The sequence below is a fragment of the Rousettus aegyptiacus genome, unplaced genomic scaffold (assembly GCF_014176215.1).
Source record: "Rousettus aegyptiacus isolate mRouAeg1 unplaced genomic scaffold, mRouAeg1.p scaffold_m13_p_6, whole genome shotgun sequence".
NCBI lineage: Eukaryota > Metazoa > Chordata > Mammalia > Chiroptera > Pteropodidae > Rousettus > Rousettus aegyptiacus.
In genome coordinates, this window is record NW_023416309.1 from 82,468,223 (window position 1) to 82,496,166 (window position 27,944).

Below are 27,944 nucleotides of genomic sequence, written 5' to 3' on the forward strand. Positions count from 1 at the left end.
AGAGAGGCACCCCAGCTCTCACCCACACCTATCAGCCGCCTCGCTGGGCGGGGAGACTACAACTCCCGTGGTGCTCTGAGAGCGGAGGCGGGGGCATCTGGGGGCGTGGAGGGATAAGAGGGTGGGCCTTCCGGGCGTGTGTTTCCGGCGTCGGTGGCCGCGGCCGGGGACTGTGTGAGAGCGGTAAGATGGCGGCGGCGGCGGTGGTGGAGTTCCAGAGAGCCCAGTCTCTACTGAGCACCGACCGGGAGGCCTCCATTGACATTCTCCACTCCATCGGTAAAGTTCGCCGCGCCCCCACGCCGGCCCCGCTGGCCCAGCTCGGTCTGTGTGGGTCGGCGGCGGCGGAGCGGGGCCGGGTAGCCGGCTCTGGTGCTGCTGACTCACTGTGTGTGAGAGGGGGGCCGGGCTAGGGGCACAGGCCGCTCGCAGCTCCCTGGAGCCGCCTGGGTCCCACCTGGTGGGAAAGCCCCGAGGCATCCCCGGCGTCCACCCGCCGGCTGCTGACTCATGGTGGGCTCAGCGTGGGGTAGGGGAGTGGGCCGAGCCGGGGCCCCCTCCACCCCCTATCCCGTCTCCCGCTTTGGTCCGTGCGAGCTGGCCCGGGACTGGGAGCGGGGCTGGCCGGCGTGCTTATTGCGAACTGGTTTGAGAACCTGAAGTTGAAGGCGAAACCCTCTCTGGACGGGCATTTCCCGCCGTTGTTATCAGCACAGCCTGCTCGGGGTGGGAGCGCGAGCGCTGGCTTTTCTCTTGGAGTTTTCTTCCACGGGACACTGGAAGCTGCTACTTCTCCCCAGCCCCACAGCGGAAGGCTCCACTAAAGAGGAGTCTTCTTTCTGAATGTGGAAATACCTAGAGGACACACAGACCAGATTAGCATTTGATTTGAGGAGGTGGCCTAGATATTCCTTTGACCCGTGTAGGGTGTAAGGGCGAGATGTTGGGGCGGGACCGCCCGGCCGGAGGGGGTGACTAATCGTCCTACTCCCATGTAAAGGTTGGGAATGAGTTCGGGAGTTAGTTGTCAGCCTCGGAGTTCAGGGAACTCTTTGGAAGAGTCCGGCTGCACATTGCCGGGAAAATTAAAGAAAATTTTCTTAACACTGTAGTATGACTTTTTTACTTTACACCATGCACACAACAGGAAAACTGAAATGGGAGCCCAAGCCATTCTCTTCCGACAGCTTCCAACTGGGATTCAGGTGTGAACAGAAATAAATTTATGACAGAGAAGGCTTTAAATGTTCAGCCATAAAGTGTGTTCAAATAGGGCTAGCTTTTCACTGCACACGTAGTAATGTGATCTTTTTAACGTAGCTTGAGGGGATTTGGATTAGATCAACAAGTAGTATGAGAATTCAGGTGTATGTGGGATCTCCAAGATGCTGGTTGTTATGTTGATTTACTAGTCTTTTGCATTTTGGTACTCCTGACTTGCAGAAAGGAAAGACAGTGACACTATCTTGATGTCTTTATCTCTGGGGGTACCAGAGAAATGAGGTGGGAGTTAAGATGCATCTGTGAATGGATGATAATGGTAAATAATGGGTGTTTTATTTTGAAGTTCTGATCTTGACTTAAGTCAGTTACAATTACAGAACCTCAAACACATATGTATTTTTATTCTGCGAACATACTAATATTTAGAACTACTGTGAGAAGCATGCATTTATTTTTTTCATGCCTAATACCCAATATTTTGTCTTTCCTTAAGTAGGAATTATGGTAAACATTATAGAGTATTTCTTGCTTGCCTACTATACGAAGAGAGAGTTCCCTGTTAGAGCATTCCTGTTAGAGTAAGCTTGAGTCATGGTGGTTGACAGCCCTACTTTTTCCAGACTCCATTATGGAATATCAGAGTCTTGGTTTTTGTCAAGTCATGATGATGCTTTGTCAGAGAAGTGATAACTAGTGATGATCACTAAAATTATCACTACAGATTTGAAGAGGCTATTCAGTGTTCTAGTGGTAGAATAGTTATTAACAGTTGAAAGTGGGACAGATAGCCCAAAGTTATTTTACCAGATCTTAAATCCATTATAAAGCAGCAGTCCCTTCTAAGGATCACAGTAGAACTTTGATAGGGTGGTTTTTCCCGAATGGCTTTGTAGAACACCTTTTCCCTAACATGCTTATCAGCTGAGGCTTTCCAGAGGCCTAAAGCTTATTGAAAGACTTTTGACTTTATAGTCATTAGTAACTTGGTCATTTGGTTTTAGTTTGTGGCAGGTAAATGCACAGGTATGTTTAATATTGTCACGCAACAGTGCTTAGCTTAGGGCTTACCATCACATGTATGAAGACCTTGTTTTGTTTGCATTTCGCTTTAACCAAATGACTGCAACAGAAATCTCAGTGTATGTGGGTGAGGGAAATTCTAATTGATAGAATGAAAAGGCACATTTAAAATCTGAGAAGAATATGTTTTTACGGTTTACATGGGTCATGTCCGATACGATTATTTTACTTTTTTTTTTTTTAAGCTTTCTAGAATCTGCCTTTTGGTAACTGCTCTGAGTTTGTAACTGGTGTTGTGAGGGTGAAACTTCCTTCAGTCTTTATTTTTTTGGTCAGAATTTTAAGAGGGTTTACATTTTCCTCTCCCAGTGAAGCGTGACATTCAGGAGAATGATGAGGAGGCAGTACAGGTCAAAGAGCAGAGCATCCTGGAACTGGGGTCTCTCCTGGCGAAGACTGGACAAGCTGCAGGTAAGTGCCACAAATAGATCTCTTTCTCTTTTACGTGAAATGCTTTGTGAAGTTTCAGTTTTTTGTTGGCTGAAAGAACATTGGAGTATATCCACGCAGTTCCATTTTTTGCCAACTTGTTGAGCTTCGGTTTTTTAAGTAGGAAGTTAAGTTGCCTTCAAACTCAGTTCTCTCATGGAAGAGTTTTGTTCTGCAGGTGCCAGAAAATCCTGTTGCTGTTGGATATAATGATCTGTGATTTGTTTCTGGTTTGAATATTTAGTGCATTCCCTCATGTATGGGCAGCAGCAATAGCAGCAGTCTTCAGTGATTTTACTGAGAAGTTCTGATGTATTTAAGGTGGATAGTGACTTTATGCTCCAGCATGAAAATGACTAGGGATTTTGCATCTAAGTAGATAACTTGCTGTCTTTTTTTCATGACACAGAATGAGTCAGACATTAGATGAGAAGAGACTTCCCAAGATTTCTCCATTGGTACCCAGGACTTTGTTCATGTCATTGCCCAAGCATTCTCGTTGTAATTGAACCATTGACTTTTTAGGCTCAAGATGTTGATGGGTGTATTCTTGAAATGAGAGCATCCTGTTGACCAGGAAGGGCCTTTGAGTAATAGTAGAGAGAAGCCTGCTTAAACTTAAAAACGGATGATTTTTTGTCAGCCTTAAAGTGAATTTAGAGTTTATCTGATTAGAATGGAGTAAGCTCTGGTAAGTGACCTCATGAATTACTTTCCTCCAAGTTATGTTGTTAGCCAAGAGAATGATATGTGTAAGTTAGCAGAACTTTAGAACCAAAATCTTCGCAAATTAAGGATGACTAAACTATTAGGCTTAATCAGTAGAAAGCTGAGTAAAGATGTATGAAACTGAGAGGATGTGTTTTTATGGGTTTTGTATTTTATTTAAAATATCTGTAAGGAAAACAGTTTTTGAGTGTTTGCTATGAACTAGTTACTGCTTTAAGCACAAACATGGTTTAGCTTATTGAATCCTTGAAACAATTAGATAAGGTAGATACTATTATCCATTTATACCTGAGGAAACTGAGCACATAATGGGTGCTGTACTTACCAACAATTCCAACCTTGGTGCATTTAGCTATGTCACTGCCAACTAGGTTGAAACCCAGAGAGCAGAAAACAGTTTTGGTAATTAGTCCATACAAAATATAATTAATAAGATAATTTTCTTGAAAGAATTAAAAAGCTAGGTGGAATAATTTAGATTTTTTCCACTGAAACAGCCAAATATCTTTTTTCTTCTAGAAGCATGGATATTTAGAAACAGCATGCATTATATTCAGTGGTTCAGAAAATTTATCCCAAAATGTTACTGTTTTGCTTAAAATTCCTTTTTCATGATTTACTCTTTCTTTATTCCTTGCCCTCCCTTCCTTGTGATTCATACCTGAGAAGTTTAGAAGTGTACTGCTAAACCTATTATAATTTAACAGGTGAATCATAAGGACTTTTAAAAACTTGTTTTCTAAGAGTTTGATGAATATAGGTGTATACAATAGAAACACTAAGGAAATCTTGGGGTCTGTGTTCATTTACCTTACTGAGCTATTAATAATTGATAGGTTTGTGTTGTTTTCTTTGATTTTGGGTTTTCTGAAAACAGAAACTATGTCTGTTCCATTAACTTTTAAATTTTATGTATTTACTATATGGCTAACCACTCTTCTAAGTACTCTGTACTCAAAAAGTTTTAAGATAGTGTCCCTGACTGACAGCAGTCATTCGGGAATTGAAAATATGCTAAGCATCATCAGACATGTTGCCTAGGTTCAGGTTCTCCAGGTTTTATAGCCTGAGACTCTTAAAAGGATCATGTTGAGTTCTGTGAGGTTCTGAATAGGAAGTTCTGGTCATGTAATTGCAAATAATCTCAGTAAGAATAGGAGGAAGAAGTCAGTATGATTCTATGGGAATTAAAAAAAAAAATAAATGCAATATGTATGAAAATGGAAAGAAATAGGATATATAACAGAATGAATAAGAAATAGTAGACTACAATGAAAAATGAATTGAGTCTTTTGGTAACTAAGAGGTCATTTGTTTCTCTGTCAGGATGAGAAGAGTAACACTCAGTGCTCGGAGAAAATACTGTAATGCTAGCAGGTGCTAGAGAGAAGGCAGACTACTTAGCTCATATTTTGCTTCTGCCTTTTCTAGGAAAGAAAATGATTTTCAAAAAGAAAAATATAGAAATAACATCAGAAAGGTAGAATTAAGTCCAAGGTAGGTGAGAGAAGAGAGAGCAGATAGTCTCTTTAAATAAGTTCAAATCTCTATGCTCTGACAATTTCTGTCTTTCAATATCAAAAGAATAGTTTCAGCAGATATACAGCCACTATTATTCTGAGAAAAGTCAAGGAGGATGGAGAGGAATAAGAAAACTGAGGATGGGCAAATATTATTCCACTTTTCAAAAAGGTAATGAACATAATAAATTCTAGACACTATAAACTGATAATCAGTAAAGTTCTGGGACAGATTATTTGATAAGTTGGTTTTAATCACTTAAAACAGTGGGTTTATTAAGAAAAGATTATTCCAGACTCACCTTTGTTCTATTTGGTGTTAGCCTTATCAAACTAGTAGATATGCAGAGCTCCACAGACAATGGATAGCCAGCTGTTTTTATAAATAAATTTTTTTTGAAACACAGCCACACCCATTTATTTATAAATTAACTATGGTTGCGTTACACTATAGTGGCTGAATTGAGTACCTGCCACTGAGACATTATAGCCAAAGCCAAAAATATTTACTGTCTGTCCCTTCACAGAAGAAGATTGCCAACCCCTGGGTTAGGGGAATGATAAAGACTACATATCTGACATAAGCAAGGTATTTGAACATTTGAAATAATATTAATTACAGGTACAGGCTATGAATTTCTGAAGACAAATGCATCATTTGTCAACCTGAAGTGAAGTTTCTAGCATCATGTCATAGAGATCTATGTTTTTGTTATTTTGGTCAGCACCTGCCGTCATGGCTAAAGCCATTTCAGAAGGTGTGCTGATTCTTGTAGATGACAGTACAGTAGAGGACAGAATTAAGATTCAAAATTATTGCCAAAGCCAGCAAGATTAAATTCAGTGTGGTAAGTATAAAGTTATATACTTAAAGTATTTATCAAAACCAGGGAAGGTAGAGAATTATCTGTCTCTACAAAAAGGTCCTTAATAGATTTAGTTTGAACTAAAGAGTGATATTAGAAGAGGTAAAACATGCCATTTTGTGTTACATGTGGTGGCCAGATCAAGGGAATTAAGCTATGACACTACTGGTCAAACCCTTCTTGAAGCAGTTCTGGATACATTTGCAAATTAGAATTTATTCAGAGGAAGGCAACTAAATAAAGAACCTGGAAACCAGAACATTGGAGGAACAGTGAAATAGCTAAAGATGTTTAGCTTGGGGAAAGGAAAAGTTAGGGAGATATAAATGATAGTTATCGTCAAATCTGTGAAACCATGTTGAAGGAGGGTGTAGAGTCATGTTTCAAAAAAAGAACAATTTAGTTTGACTAACATTGGAATTGCCTGCTTTTTGAACATTTCTGTCACTAGAGGTTGTTCAGAATCGTTCAAGCATAGTAAGGCATGTTGTAAGAGAAGAGACATTGCACCAGACTACTTTTAAAAAGCTATGATTATATAATGTAATTGAAATTTGCATAAATTCAAAAAGGACTTGAGGGAGAAAAATCAGTGTAGCCTGTAGTTGGCACGGAAGACTCAATAGGACTTTAGCTGAATTTAGAAGGGTATCTTAGATTTACATAGGTCAAGAAAATGGGGAGAAATTCCAAATGGGAATGCAACTTGAGTGAGGCGTGTAAGCAAGAGTTTGTATAATCTAATCTATATAGAGGTGAATGGGGAAAAAAATCTTAGTGGGAATCAAAGGTCAGTAGTGGGGAGTGAAGGGAAATATGAACTTTTCCACTCTGTCTAAAGTTCCTTTTGTGTCTGACACAGTCCCATGCATCCTGTGACTTTTCAGGCAGTTGAGATTTTAGGACCCTGAATTAGCATTCTCAGCAGGATGAGGTTTGCTTGTCCTGAATTAGAGTTCTCAGGAGGGTGAGTCTACAATTGGAGAATATTAAAAAGGCAATAGCACTAAAATAATTTTAACCTACATTCCAAAATTTCTTCCTTATTCGTTTAGTTGAAATATTCTCTAATTTGTAGAAACTCTTTTGTTCCTAAAGCTGCTCCCTTAGAATTACTGTGTACCATCCTCTTATACAAGGGGAAGAAAGTACCTCTGTGGTAGATACCTTTTTTGGTCTTAGTTTAAGACTTACAGATTAATGAGGAATTTTTAAAAGATACAGTATAAGGGAAAAGCACCTTAACTTTTATATGAAAAGTTTATTCAGAAGAGTGCCAGGGAAGTGATATTGCTAAAATGCTAAACTGGGGAGAATTTCAGGAAGGGAGGAAAAAGGGAACCTGGAATTGAAGATCTTTGTCTGTTCAAGGGGAACTACTAAGGCAGATTTGAAAATTAAAAAGCAAACAAACTCCTGTAACCTGATCAGATTTCTTGGTTGTGGGGAAGCGATTTTGTCCAAGGTTGCAGAGGCACAGCATATTTCATGTTCTAGAAAACTGCTCTCTGAGTATGAGTACTTTGGTGTTTATTTTTTATTATGATGAGAGACACGAGCTTTTCCCAGGGCCCTGATTGTAATCCAGTGGCTGAGTGGGGTATAGATAGTACAAATTTTGTATGTGTTAACTTAGTTTTGCTATTTTTACCTGCTAAGAATGCTTAAAATTCCTAAGTTTCATCTAGACTGATTCCACTGACAGAGTACTGATTTTATGATCTTGGGACATTTAGAAAATACTTTGTTCCTAATATTGATGTTTACCTTTTCCTTTCTGAATTGCCTTTCATACAGAGCTTGGAGGACTCCTGAAGTATGTACGACCCTTCTTGAATTCCATTAGCAAGGCTAAAGCAGCTCGTCTTGTTCGATCTCTTCTCGATCTGTTTCTTGATATGGAAGCAGCCACAGGGCAGGAGGTAAGCTACTTTAGTGACAGAAGGTAGACAGTATTAAAAAAAGTCTGTTGCAGTGAAAGAAATGCCTGCCTGCACTGTGGTACTGATGTGGAAGGGACAGCTGGAGGACAGCTCAGGACTTATCATGTCAGTTTCTCTTTGTTACAGGGCATTTGATACTTTGGGTCTGTTCCATGCTTTGCTTTGTAAGTGGAGATTGTCAGTGGTCCCTGGAATCCTCATTACATCAGGGTCACAAACTGATTCTTGTCTTTGAGGTATTGTATTGCCACACCTTTCTAATGTTTTCTGTGTCTGTGGTACCTTTCATTCCATGTCACAAAGCTCCTTGTGAGCACTAATTAAGTCTTGTGGCATCCCTTCTTGGCATGTTATGTACTGCTTATATGCCTTTATTGAGGGGCGAGCATCCATCTGTTTGTGTCTCATGCGTACAGAAGTGACTCTGGTGTACCTGTACATGTTCTCTACCAGTTCAGACTGGATCCTGAGCTGTACTGAAGAGTACCTCTTTGGAATCACTGAGCCTCTTCCAACCTTTCCAAAGATAGCCATATTTTCTGCAGTTTGGGAGAAAGTTAAAACTCATTCTGTAAAATGTGGCAGATTCAAGCAGGGTGTATTGAGGTTGCTTGAATCCGTAGGAAGAATATAGTTGTTGTCTTTCTTATAGATTTATTGAACAGTACTCACTGAGTGCCTGCTATATGTTGGGCGCTGTTACAGGTATTAGGGATACATTTCTAAAAACATATAGCCACTGTTCTCATGATATTTATATTTTAGTATGAGAAGGCAGGCAATAAACATATAAAATGTCAGCTAATATAAGGGCAGGAGTAGGAATCATTAGTTGGTTATATGTCTGTTTGCTGTAGCCTCTGAGTGTACAAGTTCAAGCCTGAGAGGGCATAGTAGCATATTGAGTAAATAATGAGGAACTCAGAAACCTAGGACATATGTGTCCCACTTTGAAATCATATCTATTATAAAATCTGGATTCTTGCCTTCATGATTCATTGAGGCCTAGTTTAAACACCATAAACTAACTTCATTTGTGGAGAATTCATTTGTATAGAAATCTTCAAACTCATTTGTTTCTGGCAGAACTGTGTTTCATGATAATAGATCAAAAATAGATAATATTTAGATGGCTATCTTTTGAATCAAAGCACTGGAATTGTTTTTATGAACAATTTAAAAGAAAAAGTGATTTCTAAAGGGGTGTTAGTCTTATCTAACCTTAACTTTTTTTTTATTGTACTTTGTTCTTATGAAAAAGTGACACCATCTTCTGTTTGGAATAGGGTGCCTTAGGATGACCAAATAAATGCTGGTTTGAAACAGACTAATAAATGTTACTTGGAACTTTTTAGGCAGAAAAAATTAATTATCCAAGTTGCTCCTTTGTACACTGAAGTCTCAGGAATTTGTCTCTTCCTATAACAGAGCTGCATCTGTTTAATGATCAGTTCTTCTACTCCTTTGTGGAAGTTTATCTAAATCATAATTTAGTGCTTGCTTATTATTGGCTGGTGGGATTTACTAGCCTTCATCATGTGGTTCCATGTGTGGTTAGGCCCTCCCTTAACTATGTTTGTACATTGCTGTTGTTCATTGCATATTACATTTTTGTCAAGTAGAGTCCTTTTTTCCTTTTTCTGTGATGAAAGGAAACACTCTGAAGTAAGTCATTTTACTGCTAACTACGGGCTGGTCTTTTTTTTGGTGGAGGGGGGATGATTATAAGTTTAGCTTTTTATCAAGAGCTAGTCTTAATCCATTTAGCAGGACTTTTTTTTTTTTTTTTTTTTAGTAATTTTTGTGGATTATATGTTACTAGCTTGTTTTGAAACAAGTTTATGAATCCAGATTGTTTTACATGCACCTTAAACTCAACATAGCTAACTTACACATCTAACTTCTGTTACTGCAGTTCTCTTTTATATTTGTTTTCTCTTTACAGCTATTATCTAGTTTGCTTCCTAATTATTTCTTAGACTACTGCAGAAGCCTCATTCAACCCTGCATACCACCATTGTGAGAGAGATCCTAGCAAGTAGCCCTCTGAACATTTTATTTCTCTCCCTGTTCACTCCCAACTAGAGCTTCCAGTGGGTCTTCATTGCCTGCAGAATTAACTATTTCATGGTTTTCTACAATATAACCTCCATCAGCAGCTTGATCTCCCAGAACTCTATGAAGTGTACTAAACATGTCAGCCATATTAGATGCCTGGCTCTTTGTTGAGCAAGCCCTGTGTGCTCGTCATGCTGTCTATATATATATATATATATATATATATATATATATATATATATATCCTTTCTCTTCCATAGTCCCATCCAAGTTCCACCTCCTCTGAAATCTTTCCTTATCAACTTCAGTGTGATCTGAATTTTTTAAAATTTTTTGTTTTTAAAAAAATTTTATTCTCAGATTGATCTTAACGCAGTGATCCACATTATATTTCATACGTGTTATATCTCTGCTTATTTTGTCTTGAACATTTACTTGAACATTTGCCTTATCTTTTTGATTATAATAATATAATGATGCCCTGTATACTTTGCAGTACCACACAGTACCTTTCCCATTCCTAATAGAGGCATACCTTGTTTTAGTGCTGTGCTTCACAGATGTTGCATTTTTTACAAATCTAAGGCAGGATCCTTCACTGTCAAAAAGATTATGACTTGCTTTATTGCTGTACCTACTTTATTGTGGTGGTCTGGAACCAAACCTGCAATATATCTGAGGTATGCTTGTATGTGTCTGTTCCTTAACCATAGCTACCTCTTGCCTCACCCACTGTACTATTTCCTCCCTCCCTCCTCCTTCCCTTCCTTCTCCCCTTTCTAGGCCCTCTTCCTCTCTTTAGACTACAAATTCCATGAGGATAGCTAATTTGTCCTATTTACTGCTTTATCCTCTGCAGTAGTACAGTTGTTTGGTCCAGAGGAGCTGTGTAACTAGTATTTGTTGAAGGAATGTATGGATTATGCCTTCCTCATGGTAGATGTTCAGGAGGTACTTTGTTGAATTAAGACTTAAGTCTGTTGAGTTGAGATATAAGCATGGGGTGTGGTTACTAAATTTAAGTCACTTAAGGTGTCTGACTTGGGGATATTGGATATAGTCTTCATCTTGGAAAGGGGATTCTTTTAAAATTATTTGATTAAGTGATGGGAAAAGATAGAGGAGCAAGTCATCGGTGGTCTCTGTCATAGTAGTATTGAGGCCTGAGGCAAAATATGAAGTTTTAGAACACTGTTGAGATAGCTAGGAATTTTGTGTTGGGGAATTTGGTACCAAGAGTATGGGGGAAACGATTTCCCTTGCCTTTTGCTGTTTAGGGACTACCGTAAGTCAGATAGATCTACAAAACAATTTCAGCTTGTTATATTCCGAAAGCTGATATGATTCAGGTTAGGATCGGGTCAGTTGCAGTACTAAGGTTTCCAGCCCAGAAAAATGAAGATAAATGTGTGGGGTGTGGGGATGGGCTGGAGTCGGGGCAGAGTGGTTGGCAAGGGGAGAGGGATGGAAAATTGGAGTGAGGAGGGGAGAAAGAAGACTAAACTAGATCCCTGCCAAATAGTGAACTGAAAGTTTAGAATTTACCTTACTTTCCAGGGATGTCTAGGAGTTGCCTGTGGGAAGCCTTTTTTTTTTTTTTTTTCTTCAGTGTAGTCTATAACTGAAACACAATAGCACATTTTAAGAAACCTTATTTTGAAGATCCTGTTATTGAAAGTTGTTTCAATGGGAAAAAAGAGTTCATGCTAGAGAATTTCAGACTTAGAATAGTAGTTATTTTTTCCTTCGGGAATTTAGTTAAAAACATTTTTAAAAAAATAGTTAAGTGTATTGGTTAACACTTAAATATCTAATTTTGACCACATCAAGCTTTCGTACTCAAGTAAGGGCTTCTTCCAGAAGTACCTGCTTCTTGTGTATTCTTATTCCCTTTATCAGTCATTGCTGGCATTAATGAAGCACAAAGCTTCTCAGGCAAAATAACTAGCATGGGCGCAATGGCCTTTAAAATTTTTTCTTAGAACTGGTGTGCTGGTTTCACCAGTTACAGCCCAAATAATGTAAATCATTTACCCTCTAATTGATAACAGATATGCAATTCATGTTGTAAAAATATCCTTGCTTTAGGAGAAATGTCTGTTCTGACCTAAACTTATTAAGGCTAGTTTGAGGTAGAAAGAGCACTGAAGATAGAATCCAGTTCTGATCCCAGAGCTGATACGTGACCCAGAGCGAGTCACTTAATATCTGGACTGTCAAGGAAATGGGGACAGGTGAGATGCTAAGAGTAGAATTCAATGTTTCTTAACTAGAAATATATACCAGAGTTGCCAGGCTCTGTTCTAAACTACTGAATCAGGAGCCTAGGCATTTATATTTTAATTGTTTGAAAAAGCTTCCTGGGTAAAATTGTGATAGTAAGCTTTTCTTACTCCTATCCCCTATCCCCAAGACGCTTAGAACTAAAGACTTGTATTTTCGTTGCTGAAATATTCAGCAAACTATTTTCAGTTCTGTTCATGTTGTGAGCAAAGATATTACTTCGAGTTTGGCTTTTCAGAACATAACCCAAAAGTCAAAAATTATGATCAGTATGCTTCTAGTTTTTTGTAGAATTTTTGAGGTCAGTTGTGTTTTTAGAGTTGGAGATTAAAGTAGCCAGCAGAGGGCTCCAGTGAGCTATAAAGGTTTCATTGAATCTCTTAACTGTTGAATTCTCCAAATACCATTTAATGTATTTTTGTTACTGAACTTGGTCTTAGGCAGAAGATAGGTTAGTTGGGATTATGTCCCTTTACTTTTCTCTCCTTACAACATCTCTTAAGAGAACTTTGTATTTACATAAAAACCTGTTGTATTAGCAATTAGTTCTTTGGAAAGCTCAGTTTCTTTTTATCTTATACTCTGATTAGGAATCTTGATATAAAACTTGCAATAACAAAAGTGATATAGTGATTAAAGTGATATAGTGACTAAGACCTGCAGTACTCAGTATGTACTTTGTCAAAGCTAATATGTCAAGGCTATGTGATGGCCTGTAGACCATGTAGCATAGAACACTACTTTAAATTAGTTACTTTGCACATTACTTTACTGCTTGGGTGGCTGATAGTACTGAGGGTTTAGAGTACCTTTAAGTTAAGCTTAAAAGCCCTTTTAAGTGTTAGGTCAATTCTAATTTCTTTTTACTTCCTTTAATACGAGCTAAGTTTGCCTTATTATGATGAAGAATTGTTGCACTCCTTAGAATCTGAAATGAAAGAGCCACTTGGGCCTTTTGAGTCTTATAAGCAGCTGGTAGGAGCAAGGCATTTGTGCTTGGGCTGAGAATTTCTCCCCTTTATTTCTCCCCAGTGTATTCACATTAACACATTACTGTTACTATTTGCACCTGTTTCAAGAGAAATTTCTGCTTTAAAAGTTTCTGAGCCATCAGAGAAACCTACATTCCAGGGCTACATATATTAGAAGTTCTGGGTCCCTCCTGGGAAGGTAGAAGAGGAATCTCAAAAATGAAGTTCTTTTCCAAAAGAACACAGTCTAAGCATAAAAACGCTTTGTGTCTAAAAACCTAGTCAGCCCTCCATTATGATATAACTATTACACATTGAGATATCAAGGCATGTCCCCTTGATATCTCAATGTGTAATAGTTATATTAGAGACATGAAATAGAGCAACATGGGTAATATATAAGGAGGGAATTAAAGCTATTCTTCAAACAAAGGTCCGTGGGAAGAATGTGAGGACGTGATGTTGCATGTACTGTCTTTCCCTGTTGCAGGTGGAGTTGTGTTTAGAGTGCATTGAATGGGCCAAATCAGAGAAAAGAACTTTCTTACGCCAAGCTTTGGAGGTATGTGCCTACATTAGTACTGATTTCAGGTCTCTAGGCATTAGACTGTAAGTAACACCATCCTGATCAAAAGTGTTTTCAGCAACTTTGTATTATCCAGGCACCCAAAAATTTTTGATAGTAGTCCCACTCATGAGTATTTGCTCTGGGTGAAATTTTGAGAAAGACCTGCTAACTTGGTAAAGTTAAGTCAGTCATTGGTCATAATAGGTAATAATACCAGGGGCTAGATAAAATTTTTAAGGCTGAATTTGATGCTGTTATCATCAAGGCTTGAATATTTAACAGTAACAATTCCGTGACTGTCAATCTTTGATTTCTTTCATTGGCTTTTTTCCCCCCCTTCCATCAATCAATGCCTTTTCTCTTTCCTAGGCAAGACTGGTGTCTTTGTACTTTGATACCAAGAGGTACCAGGAAGCATTGCATTTGGGTAAGTAAGCTGATAGAAATTAATAAGACATCCTAGCTGGCTCGATGAATGTATTTTAGAACCTGACTACTCTTATTAGTTATGTGTTGATACTTTATATTCTTCCTACTTCTGAGAAAGATTTAAGGTGGCTCATATTTACTGAATTTAACATGGAAAAATGCCTTTTGGAAGTTCTAAGAAACTAACTAGAATTAATTTTTTAAATTTAGAGAACAAAAGGGTCAAATTGCAAGTGTTTTACTGTCTTATCACACTCAATGTATTTGTTTACAATAATACTTAAAATCTATTTAAAAAAAAAATTAGGTGCAAATATATGTAGAAGTGGACCACTAAAGGCTTTCTCCTATATGGCCTTTAAACCCTAAAATCTTTGGTGCTTTTTTTTTTTTTTTTAAATTAATGGGTAGCCCCTAGATCGTTTTTCCCAGATGGACAAACATGGGTTTCATAATCTAATAAATTGAAAAAAATTGCTAATACTCAATTTTTTATTCTGCAAAAATGGCAATTTCATATAGTTCAAACAAATAATAGCATTAAAAACATGTTTTATTGAGATACAGTTCATGGACCATAAAATTTATTCTTTTTAAAGTGTGTAATTCAGTGGTTTTTAGTATATTCACAGAGTCGTCCAGCCTTTATCACTATCTGGTTTCTGAACATTTTCATCACCCCAGAAAGAAAGCTTGTACCCAATAGTTACTACTTAGGATAATATTTTCAAGGTTCATCCATGTTGTAACATATATCAGTACTTTTTATTGCTAAATAATATTTTATTGTATGGTTATGCCACATTCTATCTATCCATTCATTAATTGATGGACATTTAGATTGTTTCCACTGTCGTGAATACTGCTGTGAATAGTAGTTTTCTTTTGGAATACCCAGGAGTGGATTTGCTAGGTCATAGGGTAACTCTTTTTAGCTTTTGAGGAACTATAAACTGATTTCCAAAGTGGTGGCACCATTTTACATTCTTACCAGCAACGTACGAGAGTTTCATTTTCTCCACATCTTCCCCAACAGTTGTTAATATCGTCTTTTTTTATTTTAACCATCTTAGTGGGCATGAAGTAGCATCATTGTAGTGTTGATTTGCTTTTCTCCAATGACTAATAATGCTGAGCATTTTCTCATGTACTTATGGGCCATTTGTATGTCTTTGGAGAAATGTCTATTCAAATCCTTTGCTATTTTTTAATTGGGTCATTGGTGTTTTTATTTTTTATTCTGGATACTAGAATACTTTTTTCATCCTGTGAGTTGCAAATACTTTTTTCATCCTGTGAGTTGTTTTTTCTTTCTTGATCAAGGTGTCCTTGAAGCACATTTTAATTTTGATTAAATCCCATTTACCTATTTTTTTTTCTCGTTGCTTATACTTTTGGTATCATATCTAAGAAATTATTGCCTAATCCAAGATTACAAAGACGTACTCTGATGTTTTATAGGTTTAGATCTTTGATTCATTTTGAGTTAATTTTTGCATATGATGCAAGTTTGTTTGGATTTGATATTCTCATCTGAGATGAGGAAGGAGGTGTATTTAGAGAACATTGGTATATCCAGAACTCTTTTATTCCTCCACTAATGCTAGTGCCTGGACAGGAGGAGAGTGAGATCAGGTGCCTGTCTGAACTGGATAACTAGTTTCAGAGTTTTCTGGATGGAGATTCCAACTGTATTCAAATCTTATAAATAAGCTTATAGGACTCTTGGTTCTAATGTTGTAGTTAGAATGCAGAAAACTTCAAAGATTTTTGTTTCCCCTTTGGAAGATAGCACTTTAAGCAGAAAATTTAATTCTTGTAAATAGATAACCTCTTTTTGAGTTCAGGTAGGTTTCTTTATCCTGAGTGTTCTTACAAAGGTGGGAAATGGAGCTGTTGTGGGATTAAAGTATTAAGATTATGACTAAGAAAATGGTATGTATTTTTTCCCTTTCCAGGTTCTCAGCTGTTGCGGGAGTTGAAAAAGATGGATGACAAAGCCCTTTTGGTGGAAGTACAGCTTTTAGAAAGCAAAACATACCATGCCCTAAGCAATTTGCCGAAAGCCCGAGCTGCCTTAACCTCTGCTCGAACCACAGCAAATGCTATCTACTGCCCCCCTAAATTGCAGGCCACCTTGGATATGCAGTCAGGTAATACCTACCCATGGAATATGTTTTTAAAAGCTCATCTTATTTTCCAGATGGAAGGAGTAGGAGTTTGGGACTAGAGAATAAAATTGGCTGATTTGGCTTGAGCTTCCTCAGAGAAACCAGTTAGAAGGCTACCTTACTAACTTGCTGACTCCCTCCTATTAACTTGCTGTTAACTGCCTATAATATATTAACAACAGGCTTATCTGGTTGACCAGGCAACCTGATTTTTAAAGCCAAGAAAACCCTAGAGAGGTCTCACTTAGATTTCAAAAGCTCCCTTAATTTCCATCCTAGTCACTACTCAGGATGGTAACAGTTTTTTCCAGGACCGACCCACATCTTTGTCACTCGGGGGTTTTTGTGATGCATGTTGGACTTTCCTAAAGGGCCTCAGATCAAGGCTGAGGGAAGATCCCTCCCTAGTTTCAGTTGAGCATATCGCTTAGCTTTCTGAGGGAGTGTGTGACTATTGGAGATAGGACACCATGGGTAGTAAAAACTTTTTCTCGTAGTCATCAGCTTTTATTAGTTTATTATCATTCTGGAAGGAGCATTGATATTGAAGGCAGAAACTAGTTTAAGTGCGGGTGTTACCTCTCTGTAGTCTGTTTCCACATCTGTAAAAGAGAGGTAATACCTGCCCTACATGCCTCTTGGGTGTTGTGAGTAACAGATGGCATGTTTTGTCATTCAGAGGTTGAGTACTAACTCTAGAAACTGACTTTACTAGGTTGAAATTTTGGTTTTGCTAATTTCTAGCTGTGTGACTTTGTGCAAGTTACTTAATTTATCTTTAGCTCATCTGTAAAATGGCGATAATAGTTGTACCTCTTCATATGATTGTGGTGGGGATTAAATAAGATGATGAATGTGAAACATCACAGTGCCTAGCTTTGACCAACTCTTGGCACTTTCTTTAAGCCCCTACTCTTTGTTTATGCCTTTCCTTCATGCTCAGGAGATGAAGGTGAATCTGATTTCTCAATAGTGGCCATTTTTATGTGAACCCTCTTTGATTTCTCTTTTCTCTCCAGAATGAGTTTCAGTATCCATTTTTACCCCTGATCAGGAGTGATCCTTCTACCTGTTCTTTTGTTCCATGATATGTCTGTGGTCTTTCTACTTGGATCTTCCTCTAATTCTTTGATCTGCCCCAGCTGAAAAAGCATAGCCTTTCTCCTTTAAATTATTGTCTTCTATTCTGTCAAACTTCTTGAAAAAGTTGAAAGAGTATTCTTACTTTGTTATCTCAATTCCTTGAAAGAAGAAGTCAGTAACTCCTTGTAACCTCTGACATTGGGAGCAGGGCAGATTTTGATCTTGCTAAACACTCTAGACTTCTTATTTGTTTATTTATTTATTTTAATTTTTAATTTTTTCTTTTAGGCAAGGGAACCCTTGGTTGACATCACAGATTGCAAGGATCTTGTCAGCTTACAAACCCTTATTTTTCACTTTTTATGCCTATAGCACCTGGTCTTCCTAGGTGGTCTCCCATCCAAGTACTAACCAGGCCTGACCCTACTTAGCTTCCAAGATCAGATGGGATCGGGCTTGTTCAGACTCTAGACTTCTTTGACATCACTGTCTTCTTGGTTCTCATCCCTTGACTAATTATCCTTGGTCACATTTGCTGTTTCCTCTTCCTTCTGACTGCTTCTTAAGTGTGAATGTTCTTCAGTGTTGTTTTCTTAGTTATTTTCTCTTACTGTTCTCCCTGATCTTGTCTAATCCCATACTCTCCCATGGCTTTTTATGCCATATAACACTAATGGTATAAAACTAATGGTTTCCTCATCTAGATCTCCAGTAACTTTCCGCTCTCTTAAATTCCATATCCAGATTTTCAGCTGCTTAATGGATATACACACCTAATAATGGATATACACAGCATATAGACACCCATGAGTATCTCAATCTCAATATATCCGAAACCAAAATTATCATCTCACTTCTCTCCCCTCAACTGTTCTTTTCTGCATTTCCTACTTTAGTTAATGGTATCATTATTGACTCAGATGCTCATGCTATGTCTTTGATTAATTTTGACTTCTTCCTCTCCTTCACCTCTTATATCCAATCATCTGCCAGATCAGGTTGAGTCTGTCTCCAAATCTTCCCTTCTTTTTCCATCTCTACAATCATTGCTCCTCTAATGCCTAGATCACTGGAGTCTTTTACTGATCTGACTTGTCGCTAGCCACTTTTCCTAATCCGTCTTCCTAATACTAAAATCATTTTTTTGAAACACAAATCTGATCATGTAACTCCTTTGTTTAAATTATCCCCAGACTAAATTATACTTTAACATGACATTTGAAAGAAAGGCATCCTTTCCTTTTTATTCTCATTGCATTTTTATTCCTAGTCATTAAATAACTTCATGTGTTGCTGCTTCTGGACCTTATATATTTTGTCGCTTTGCTTGGAAATCCCCCTTTTTATGTTGTTCGCTTGGCAAACTCCTGTGCATCCTTCCAAATGTAGCTCAGATGTCTCCTGTATAAACCCTTTTCAGTGCCTTCTTTGCTTTCAGACTTCCCTACTAAAGGTTAATTATTTTGTACATATTGTGTACTGATCTCTTTGTTTCTGTTTTGGTAACCATCTTTCCCACTGTGAGGTTATGAGATTGGTGAGAGCCTTATTCATATTTACTTCTTCTAGAGTAGCTATATCAGCATTTGGCACATGGTAGGCCCTCATCAATATTTGTGTTGAATGAGTGACAGTCTTTTTTTTTTTTTTTTTTTTTTTAAACAATAAACCTCACGTCCAACCATGATACTCATAGTTCGCATGTGTCGCTTGTTTACTACTATGTTTGGGAAAACAGTATGCCATATTTTGGTGTGTGTTGGTGGCGGGGGCGGCGTTCTTATTTTACCTTTTCTTTTTTTTTTTTTAAACTAGTCTCATTTTGGGTCCGGTCTAGTCTCCTCTAGCTCTGGATTGGGAGGTATGGAAAATGGGTATTTGTCTCATTTAGTTTAGCAGTGTTAATAAATAGTTTGTTGGGTATTCTTGAGGGAACTCTCCTTGGCTGCAGAGAAAGGTGGGTTTTCACCACGCCTCTATATTTAAGAACAGTAGAAGGAGGATCTGATTCCTTCATCCTCACAGTGGGAGGCTTTTTGGGTAGGGTAAAAAAGCACTGGGGTATGGCACATGTCACTCACTAAGTGGTTATTAAGTCAGAAGTTCCTAGCTGTTGTGCGAGACACACAAGTCTGTTGTGATGGTTGGGATCATGCTTAAGCAGTTTCATTCTTTAACTCCAGTGTGTGAAAAATGTTGAGAAGTCCTGTAGTAAATGTGGATGGGGCTGAGGTCTATAAACTCATAAGGTGCTGAGGAGAGTTAGAACTGATATACAGAATCTCAGGGTTTAGATGCCTCCCAAGCTAGAAAGAACTCATTTTCATGTTATCCCAAGTGAAAGCAGATTCACTCAAAGTTAGGCTCTTTGAGAGTAACCCAACTGCTAAGCAGTAGAGAATTGGTTAGATGAACAAACTATGATACATCAGCCAAAGGAAATACTGCTTAACTGTGTGTATATAAGTTCATGGATTTGGCATTATGTGAAATCTATGTACTGATTAAAAAAAGCACATCAATAAGTGACAGATATCTGAAATGAAAATATAAGAAATTGGGTTTTTTTTGTTTCCCATGAAAGCTGTTTACATATAAAAATGTTAAGCTTGGAAAAGTTATTTTAAAGAAATGGTTTATGTTATTATAACAGGTTATTCAGATAGTGCAGAGATGTTTGGGTCAACTTCTTGACCTGTGAAGGCAATGCAGTGGAAGGTAAACATGACCTTTTCTAGTGCCTCCAAAAGATAGTAGGATTGCAATAGGGGTGAGAAGAATGAGGAAAGTTGTTACAGTATACAGTTTTTAGGACCCTCCTTTGAATTGGGTCTTATCTTTTTTGGAATTTCTGTTGGTAAGATGACATTGAACTGGGAGGCCAAAGACCTAGGTTCAAATCCCAGCTTTGCCACTAGCTGGTAGTGACTTTGGGCAGGTCTTTTATCTTTTCCTGACCTCATCAATAAGTAGATGGGGTTGGATAGATTTCTGAGGCCCTTCCCATTTCTGATCATTTATGGTTCTATTATTTTTTATGGTTCTTACTCCTTTCTTTTCAATGCCCAGGTATTATCCATGCAGCAGAGGAGAAGGATTGGAAAACTGCATACTCATATTTCTATGAGGCATTTGAGGGTTATGACTCCATCGATAGCCCCAAGGCCATCACATCTCTGAAGTACATGTTGCTGTGCAAAATCATGCTCAACACGTAGGTGCACATTAACTTTGGGATATGAGAACTCAAGTTCTTCAAGTTTTTCTGCTATAGCAGATATGGCTTGCTTGGGCAGGGAGTTTGGCTAGTTACAGAAGCAGCAGCAACTTCCTCTGGGACTCGTCGAGGTAGAGTGGGAGGATGGAAGATAATCCAGAGCACTTTTGTTTGCTAGCCTTTCAGAGTCAGGGAGATAGATTTTAGAAGTCTTCTTCCCTGCCCTTTAGAGTATTCTCCTTATCCTGCAATTATTCTATCCAGAGAGTTGCCGAACATAGGACAGAAAACCAGGAAATAACTTATAGATTAGTACTAGCCAACTGAACCACCCAGAATAGGGGTGGGTTAAGGAAGAGGTTAGGGAGAGGTTTTGAGAAAGGAAACAACAGCAAGTATGCCAGTTAGACCTTTTTATATAAAGAATTAATACAGAACTTATCCACATTGTTTTGAGAATAAATGAGATGTTCACTGGGATTTTATTTAATCTTTGGATTGCACAGAGGTTTTAGTAAGACTTAATATATTGAGATTTGACTTATACGTATCATTTTGCCTGTTGTGTCTGTTGCTTTTGGTAGGTTCAGTATAGCTTTCTTTTTAATGTTGGAATTTTTCTGCTCTTAAGTGCTGACCTTTGTCCCAGAGTGTATGTAGAAAGCCTTGCTTTTGCAGTGTGAGGGGCATATGGATTTAGGGGTGGGGGCTGATTCTCATTGGAATGCTGAGAAAAATTCAAATAAACTTATAAGTATAAAATCCTGGAGCAATTGACCAAGTATGTCTTTTTTTCTAGCCCAGAAGATGTCCAGGCTTTGGTGAGCGGAAAGCTTGCGCTTCGATATGCTGGAAGGCAGGTAGGGAACACTCTAATGATAGTTCTGATGTCTACTCTGAGGCTACCTTGTTAGGATGTTCGGTGGACCTCTTCAGGTCTCCTTTCTCCATTTCATTATTTTTTTTTGTCTCCTTTCTCTTAAACTTATTCAGTATATTTCCTCTACTGTTAAATTCTTGGCCTGAAAGGTCAGTGTTTGTCACTCTTATGGACATCAGGTGGTTTGAGGGACTTATAGAACTGAATTGTAGCGTTTGCATTGAGTTAGGTTGCATTTAGCTTTGACCAGAAAATTTATCTATCATGAGTCTGACTTGCAAATTTGACCTGTCCAGAATATAAAATTTTGGATTCTCTGATTTTGAAATCTGGTAATGTTGGTTGCACATGGGCTTTAGGGAGGTCAGATTTCTTGGTGTAGAAACTAGGTTTTGATGACTCACTCGCATGCTTCTCATGTCCTGAGTTTTAAATGTGGTGCAGCCAGAAGCCTTTGGTGGTCAGTAACCCTTTTTGTGATACTTTTTGTGCTTGAGTACCCGAGTATGACCTGTGTAAAGATGGTGTCTCAGATGTTTGCACCATCCCTTCTTTGTACTTTGCTGATTATCACTACTAAAGTAAAAATAACCTTTGTAAATTCAAATGCAGTTGTCTCTAAACAACGGACACATTGGCTACCTCTCTGTATCTTCAGAGGAATGGCCACAAATGATTTCTTTCTCCTCTACAAATAGCCCCAATTGCCTTTTCTTCAGAAAAAGTTTCAGATGAGCTCCTCGTTTTGACACAAACAAAATACTGTTTATTATTATAGTGAAAGCCTCACAACCCTATTTAGAACTAGAGTTGAGGAAATGTGCTGAGAGAGATCAGATGTCCAGGACAAAGTCAGGTAACTAGTAATGGTGGAGCTAGATAGACTTTGAACGTGGGTTACCTGGGTCTAAGTTTTGGACTTTTCTCATTATGACATTTTCTGTCTATAGGACAGATGCTGGAGACAAACTACATGAATTATTAGCTTTGCACCATTTTTAAAGTCTGCTTATAAAGACATACCATCCTTATTTAAGTATTTAGGCTGGTACAAATGGAACTCCTTCTAGTCCTGTATTCCTTGATGACAGCTTTTAAGTAGGAGTCAGGCTGTTCTAGAAAGATGAATGTTGTAGATTTCTTGCTGATTAGTGACTTGATAGCTTGGCCAGGTGCCTTTTATAACTAGGTTAGAAGTTGCCCTCAGCCACTGATTGTACCTTCATCACCTCTGAGGTTTAACATGCAGTGTAATATGTAAAATTTTGATGTCTCAACCCTAATGAAAGTAGACCTTGGTCTGTACGCTTTACCAAAGCTAGCAGAATGATCAAATCTCAGGGCAGGAAGGAGTCAGGGGTGTGGGAATAAGGGAGTCTTAGAGGCAGGAGAAAAAGAAATCATAGCTCTTGAGTCATTTTCCCTTTTAATTTATTATCTTTGGAGCATGCCATATCAGGGTCTGTTTTTTTGGGAAAACTTTCTATTTCCTGGTATATTTAATTCACTTCAGATTTCAGAGGGAAAGTGGGTGGCACACAGTGATATTCTAGCTTTTTTTCCCCAGGCCTCTGAAGAAGAATAATGGTGGGGCAAGTTCTTCCTGCAGCCAGAAGTTGTTAGGACATGGCAGGCTGCTTCTGAGTCTTGTTTGGTGGGATATGGGTGTGCAGAATAGATCATTTTCGCTATTTTTCTCTATTCTTAGACAGAAGCATTAAAATGTGTGGCCCAGGCTAGCAAGAACAGATCACTGGCAGATTTTGAAAAGGTAAGTATGGTATTGGGTTGGTCGGGAATGGGCGGAGGAGAGGGACATTTAACTACTTTAAAGAAAAACAAACATTTTTAAATAATTTTAAATAGTTTCTTAGCGAAGATAATACAGAGTAATCCTGTGTTACCATTCACCCAGTTTTCCCCACTGGTTACATTTTAAAGTAGTACAGTATCAGAACCAGGAACTAGTTAAGCACTTCTGTACTATTAAGTTTGTGGAATTGTGATACCTCATTTATATGCGATACCCTTTCAGTTTCAAAAAGTTCTTTGTCATTCCTTTTTCACGACAAACGGATTACATTTTTCGGTTGAGGGAGTTGGGATTCAAAGAGGATGCCTGAAGTCACATAGCTGGCATGTCTCAGGGTTTAACTCCAGGCTTAGTGCTTGTTCCACACAGCACAGTCATAGGGATTCCTTCAGCTCCAGAAATGCCAGGGCTCTTTTTCTTCTGTGGACAACAGGGAAGTATTGATGCGTGCATCTGGACCGAAAGATACTTCCTCAGGATGACATCCTAGACTTGTTTTGCCTCTTGTGCCTTTTACTCATTGTTTGCGAAGTTTTGAAAAGAGAGAAAAACTTGTTGAAGGAGTGGGATCAGACATGTTCTTTTCTGAACCTCTCTCCTCTTAGTCTGAGTATAATGACCAACTTAATAAAAACAAACCTAAATCCTGGAAGAAAACTTAGCTTGGACAGAGACTAGATCATGTCACTCTGTCACTGAGATTCATCATCTTCCTGGAGCTTCCTTGCCAGCTTTAGTTCCTTACTTGGCATGATTTCTTTGCTTCCCGTAACACTTTATAGCATAGCTGACATGGGGCTGGGTTACTGAGACCATCACTGAAGATAAATAAATCATGTACATGCATATAACAAAGGGTCTAGATTATTTTATCCTAAAGTTTGGAATGTTTGATGGAACACTTCTGTTAGGGTTCCTTAGGAAAAGGGTCTGTGATTAGATATTTGGGAAATACTAGGGTCAAACAAATTAGAAAGGTGGTGACTACAGAGCTATATGATGCTAATGTTCCTCATAAAACTCCAAGGGTTAGCTGTGGAATCCAGCATTTTTCATTTAATTTTAAGATCCTGTTTCTCTCTCTCTCTCTCTCTCTCTCTCTCTCTCTCTCTCTTTTATGGAGACCTTATTCTGTGGAATACATTTTGAGAACTGCTCATGTAGTTAATTTGGCTTATAAGATGAGCCACTCTTGAGGCTTACATGATTTGAACTGTCAACATGAAGCTTTTGGAGGGAAAGATGGAGCAAAGGCTCCATCTTTTAGTTCTCGATGTTCCTTTTCTCCTGCCTTCTGTCATGGCTGTTCTTTCTTCTACACAAATCCTCCAGAACAGCAGTCAACCATGTAGTTACAAGGGCCAGTAGGGTACTTAGGAAGCTAGGACTAGCATGACTTTCAAGTGCATGTCTGTGCCAATCTCTATGACCGGCTCTTTTGGCAGGCCCTGACAGATTACCGAGCAGAGCTCCGGGATGACCCAATCATCAGCACACACTTGGCTAAGTTGTATGATAACTTACTGGAACAGAATCTGATCCGAGTCATTGAGCCTTTTTCCCGAGTACAGGTAATAACCTTCGTGGAGACTCTAGCCCTTCTCTGGTGGGCTAGGCATCCTCACTGCACCCCCGCCCTGCCCACCCATCTGCAGTGGGAACTCGCTTCCAAGGGGGTGCCTGGTGGGCAAGAGGCCACCAAGAGCTTGAGATTTTCTTGACAGGGAACAAGAATTGAGGAAAGATGCTGTGGGGTAGAGGTTGGTGAGATTGCCCTTGCTTGTATTCGGTTCAGTCTCCGCCTCACTTTTGTACTTACTACCCATGTGGTAAATGTTTTGTCTTCTGGGTGTATGGTACAGGAGTGTATTTATCGTCTGTAGTAATGAAGGCAGATGGATAGTACACAAGAGAACTAAACTAAGCACAGCCAAGGAGAGTCTGGCCCTATAGGGATATTTTGCAGGATTTCAAGGGATATAGCTATCCCCATCCCTACCCCACCCTCCCATATTAGAGGCAAATGTAAAACTTTCAATGTTGGTGTCTCTACCTTTCCTTTTAGATTGAACACATATCTAGCCTCATCAAACTCTCAAAGGTAAGGAGTCCTGAGCTTGTCTTGGTAGTGATGGGGAAAGGGCTATTTGGAAGGGCTGACATTTACACTCAGTGGGCCTTGTGGGAAAGCTCCCAAGCTTTTCAGTAGGGAATGGGGACCATAGGCTCAGAGCTGGAGTTGCATTGTTGCTGTTTTGTTTTCAGTCCATTTGCCCTAAGACCCTTATATACAAAGCTTTCATGTCAGTGGGAAATCTGGCTAGTTGATATTGGTCCCTTTAATCATGTGCTTTGATTTTAGGCCGATGTGGAAAGGAAATTATCACAGATGATTCTTGACAAGAAATTTCATGGTGAGTAACAGTCATACAGGCAAGGGAGCTGGTGATGGTGATGAAATGGTTGAAGAGGTATCATGCTCTTTTTTATGCTGAAAGATGATATTCCATTTGTTTCACGTGGTGGTTCCCTGGGATCCTTGTCCCTCGTACCCCTGGGATGAGAGTGTATAATAAACATACACAAATGGAACGGGTAGATGTGTTCCGTTTCCCCCTCCTTTCTGGAGAAAGTGAGGCAGCTAGGGAGTGGGTGGGTCTCAAATATGTTTGTGTCTAATCTCTTCTTTTACGTGGGTTGCCCTTGTGTTTCCTGCAGGGATCTTGGACCAGGGGGAGGGTGTCTTGATTATTTTCGATGAACCCCCAGTAGATAAAACTTATGAAGCTGCTCTGGAAACAATTCAGAACATGAGTAAAGTAGTGGATTCTCTCTACAACAAAGCCAAGAAACTGACATAGGTGAGTGCTGGCTCCAGGACCCGGCCCGGGCAGTCCCATCTTCTGCCTGTCGAGACTGAAAGCCGTCTGGGGGCCTCTCAGTTTCCCCGATTGACACTGCTCTGTCTTCTCTTACAGAGTTGGATCTGTAGCGGTCCTTTGGAGAGTGTGTGTGGCGGGAGAGTGAAACCTTTGGGGAAAATGCTAGGAGATTCTTTTTTCTTTTTGTTCTACTTTTCGCTCGGAAAGTTTTTAAATCCTCATTTGGTGCATCTGTATTCCAGCCGATAGGTGTGCCAGTTTTCATGTAATCTTTATTGGCCCAACTTGGGAGTGGGGACATTGCTTAAAAAAAAAAGAAAAAGAAAAAAAAAGGTTATTCTAAATAAAAGGAAAAAGGCTTACACTACCTAAAGCTGTGCTCTCTGCCTCCTGGGAGAGGGCCACCAAGCCAGGTGCTCCGCCAGCCACTGGGGCTCCTAATCCACCCGCTGGGCGTCACCTCTCCTCTTCAGAATTGGGTGTTTGCCTGACCATCAAAGCAACGACTTTTTATTCTGTTTGTACTGAACCAAAACAAACAACTGTGTATAGACTGCTACTTTCTTTTTTATTTGAAATGAGGCGTTTCGGTGTTCTTTCCCCTGTCATACGGCCTGTCCACCCACCCTTCCCTCCAACAATGGCTCCAGCCGACTGGCCGAAGATCCCGCCGCCGCCGCCGCCGCCGCCACAGCAGCAGCAACACCTGCACGGCTCCGCTCCGACCTGTGAAGGAATGGGGACAAGGCCAGCAGCTAGTGTCCACCATGGCCACACAGGGAGCAGTGTGGGCCCTCAGGGGGCCTGCTGTGCATGTGGCTCTTTTTAACACAATAAACTAGATTAGATGTCAGTGTTTTAATTGCCCCTCTCCTCTGCTCTTTCTCCCTTCTTTCCCCTCTCTCAGCCAGGAGACCATCACGTGTTTTTCTGCCTTCCGCCTTCCCCCCTGTCTGAAATCCATTAGCTTCTCTCCCTGTCCCACTCCTCCTCTCCTGCTGTCAGATGGATTTATTCCTTTTTTAACAGTGAACATCGGAAATGAGACTGTGGGGTGTGGGGTGTGGGGTAATTTTTTGTTCTTTTTAAAAAATTTTGTTGTTGGGTTTTCAAGCAACCTCCCCCTCCCAAGGAGTTTATTTACCTCTTAGAAATTGAATGATGGGAGGTAGAGCACTGTGTTTCAGCATACTTTATTTTATGATGTGATCACACAGCAAGGCTTTAATGCCATTGGGCAGGTAAGCTCCGCACCTGTTGTGCTCACCTGTATTTTCTTCCTCTCATCTCCTTTTTGTCTTCTCTTTTTCCCTTTCCCCCTCCTCCTACCTCCTTCCTGCTGGCCTCCGTTATCTTTCTTTCCCTTTCTCAGATTATCCTTCCAGGTTTTCGTAATAAATTTATATTTTGTAAAAGGATTTTGTTGTACCAGGTTTTACATCCTCACTAAATCTGACTGGCTTTTATTTTCCTCTCCAAAATCAGGTTTTTGTTCTCCCCATCTCTCCCCATCATGTCCAGTCACTGTTTTGGTTTTGGCACCATCAATATCAAATGTACAAACGGTTCTTGCTAACCAACACCAGGTATATCTGATGTTCAGATGAGTTCCAATAAAAACAATTTTTTTTTCAGAAGTGTCCTTTTTTGAGTTATGGATGGCTTTCCATCAGTCGACACAGCTCTCTCTAGTGCTTTGGACCAGCCAGAGCTCTGCTCTCATTTGCTTCATGGGAGACCTTTAGATCTGGGGTAAAGTGGAGAGCTTCGGGTCAGAGAGTTGGTCTGTGAGGACTTA

General features: G+C 39.3%; 1 protein-coding gene across 1 annotated transcript; it reads left to right on the forward strand.

Moving 5' to 3' along the window:
• The first annotated feature begins 139 nt into the window (after positions 1-139).
• PSMD11 (proteasome 26S subunit, non-ATPase 11) lies at positions 140-27,780 on the forward strand. Its single transcript, XM_016152541.2, has 14 exons — positions 140-279; positions 2,614-2,715; positions 7,646-7,770; positions 13,594-13,665; positions 14,041-14,098; positions 16,059-16,253; positions 20,424-20,568; positions 21,371-21,431; positions 23,160-23,222; positions 24,710-24,835; positions 25,330-25,365; positions 25,627-25,678; positions 25,983-26,125; positions 26,243-27,780. Exons 1-13 carry the CDS (start codon positions 189-191, stop codon positions 26,123-26,125), a joined length of 1,269 nt encoding a protein of 422 aa, XP_016008027.1. The 5' UTR covers positions 140-188; the 3' UTR covers positions 26,243-27,780.
• The last annotated feature ends 164 nt before the right edge of the window (positions 27,781-27,944 follow it).

Excerpts from the sequence above, each read along its gene's own strand:
- PSMD11 (XM_016152541.2), top strand. The coding sequence starts at position 189 with ATGGCGGCGGCGGCGGTGGTGGAGTTCCAGAGAGCCCAGTCTCTACTG. Across the intron at positions 7,771-13,593 it reads AAGCAGCCACAGGGCAGGAG|GTGGAGTTGTGTTTAGAGTG; the intron begins GTAAGCTACTTT and ends TCCCTGTTGCAG. Across the intron at positions 24,836-25,329 it reads AGCCTTTTTCCCGAGTACAG|ATTGAACACATATCTAGCCT; the intron begins GTAATAACCTTC and ends CTTTCCTTTTAG.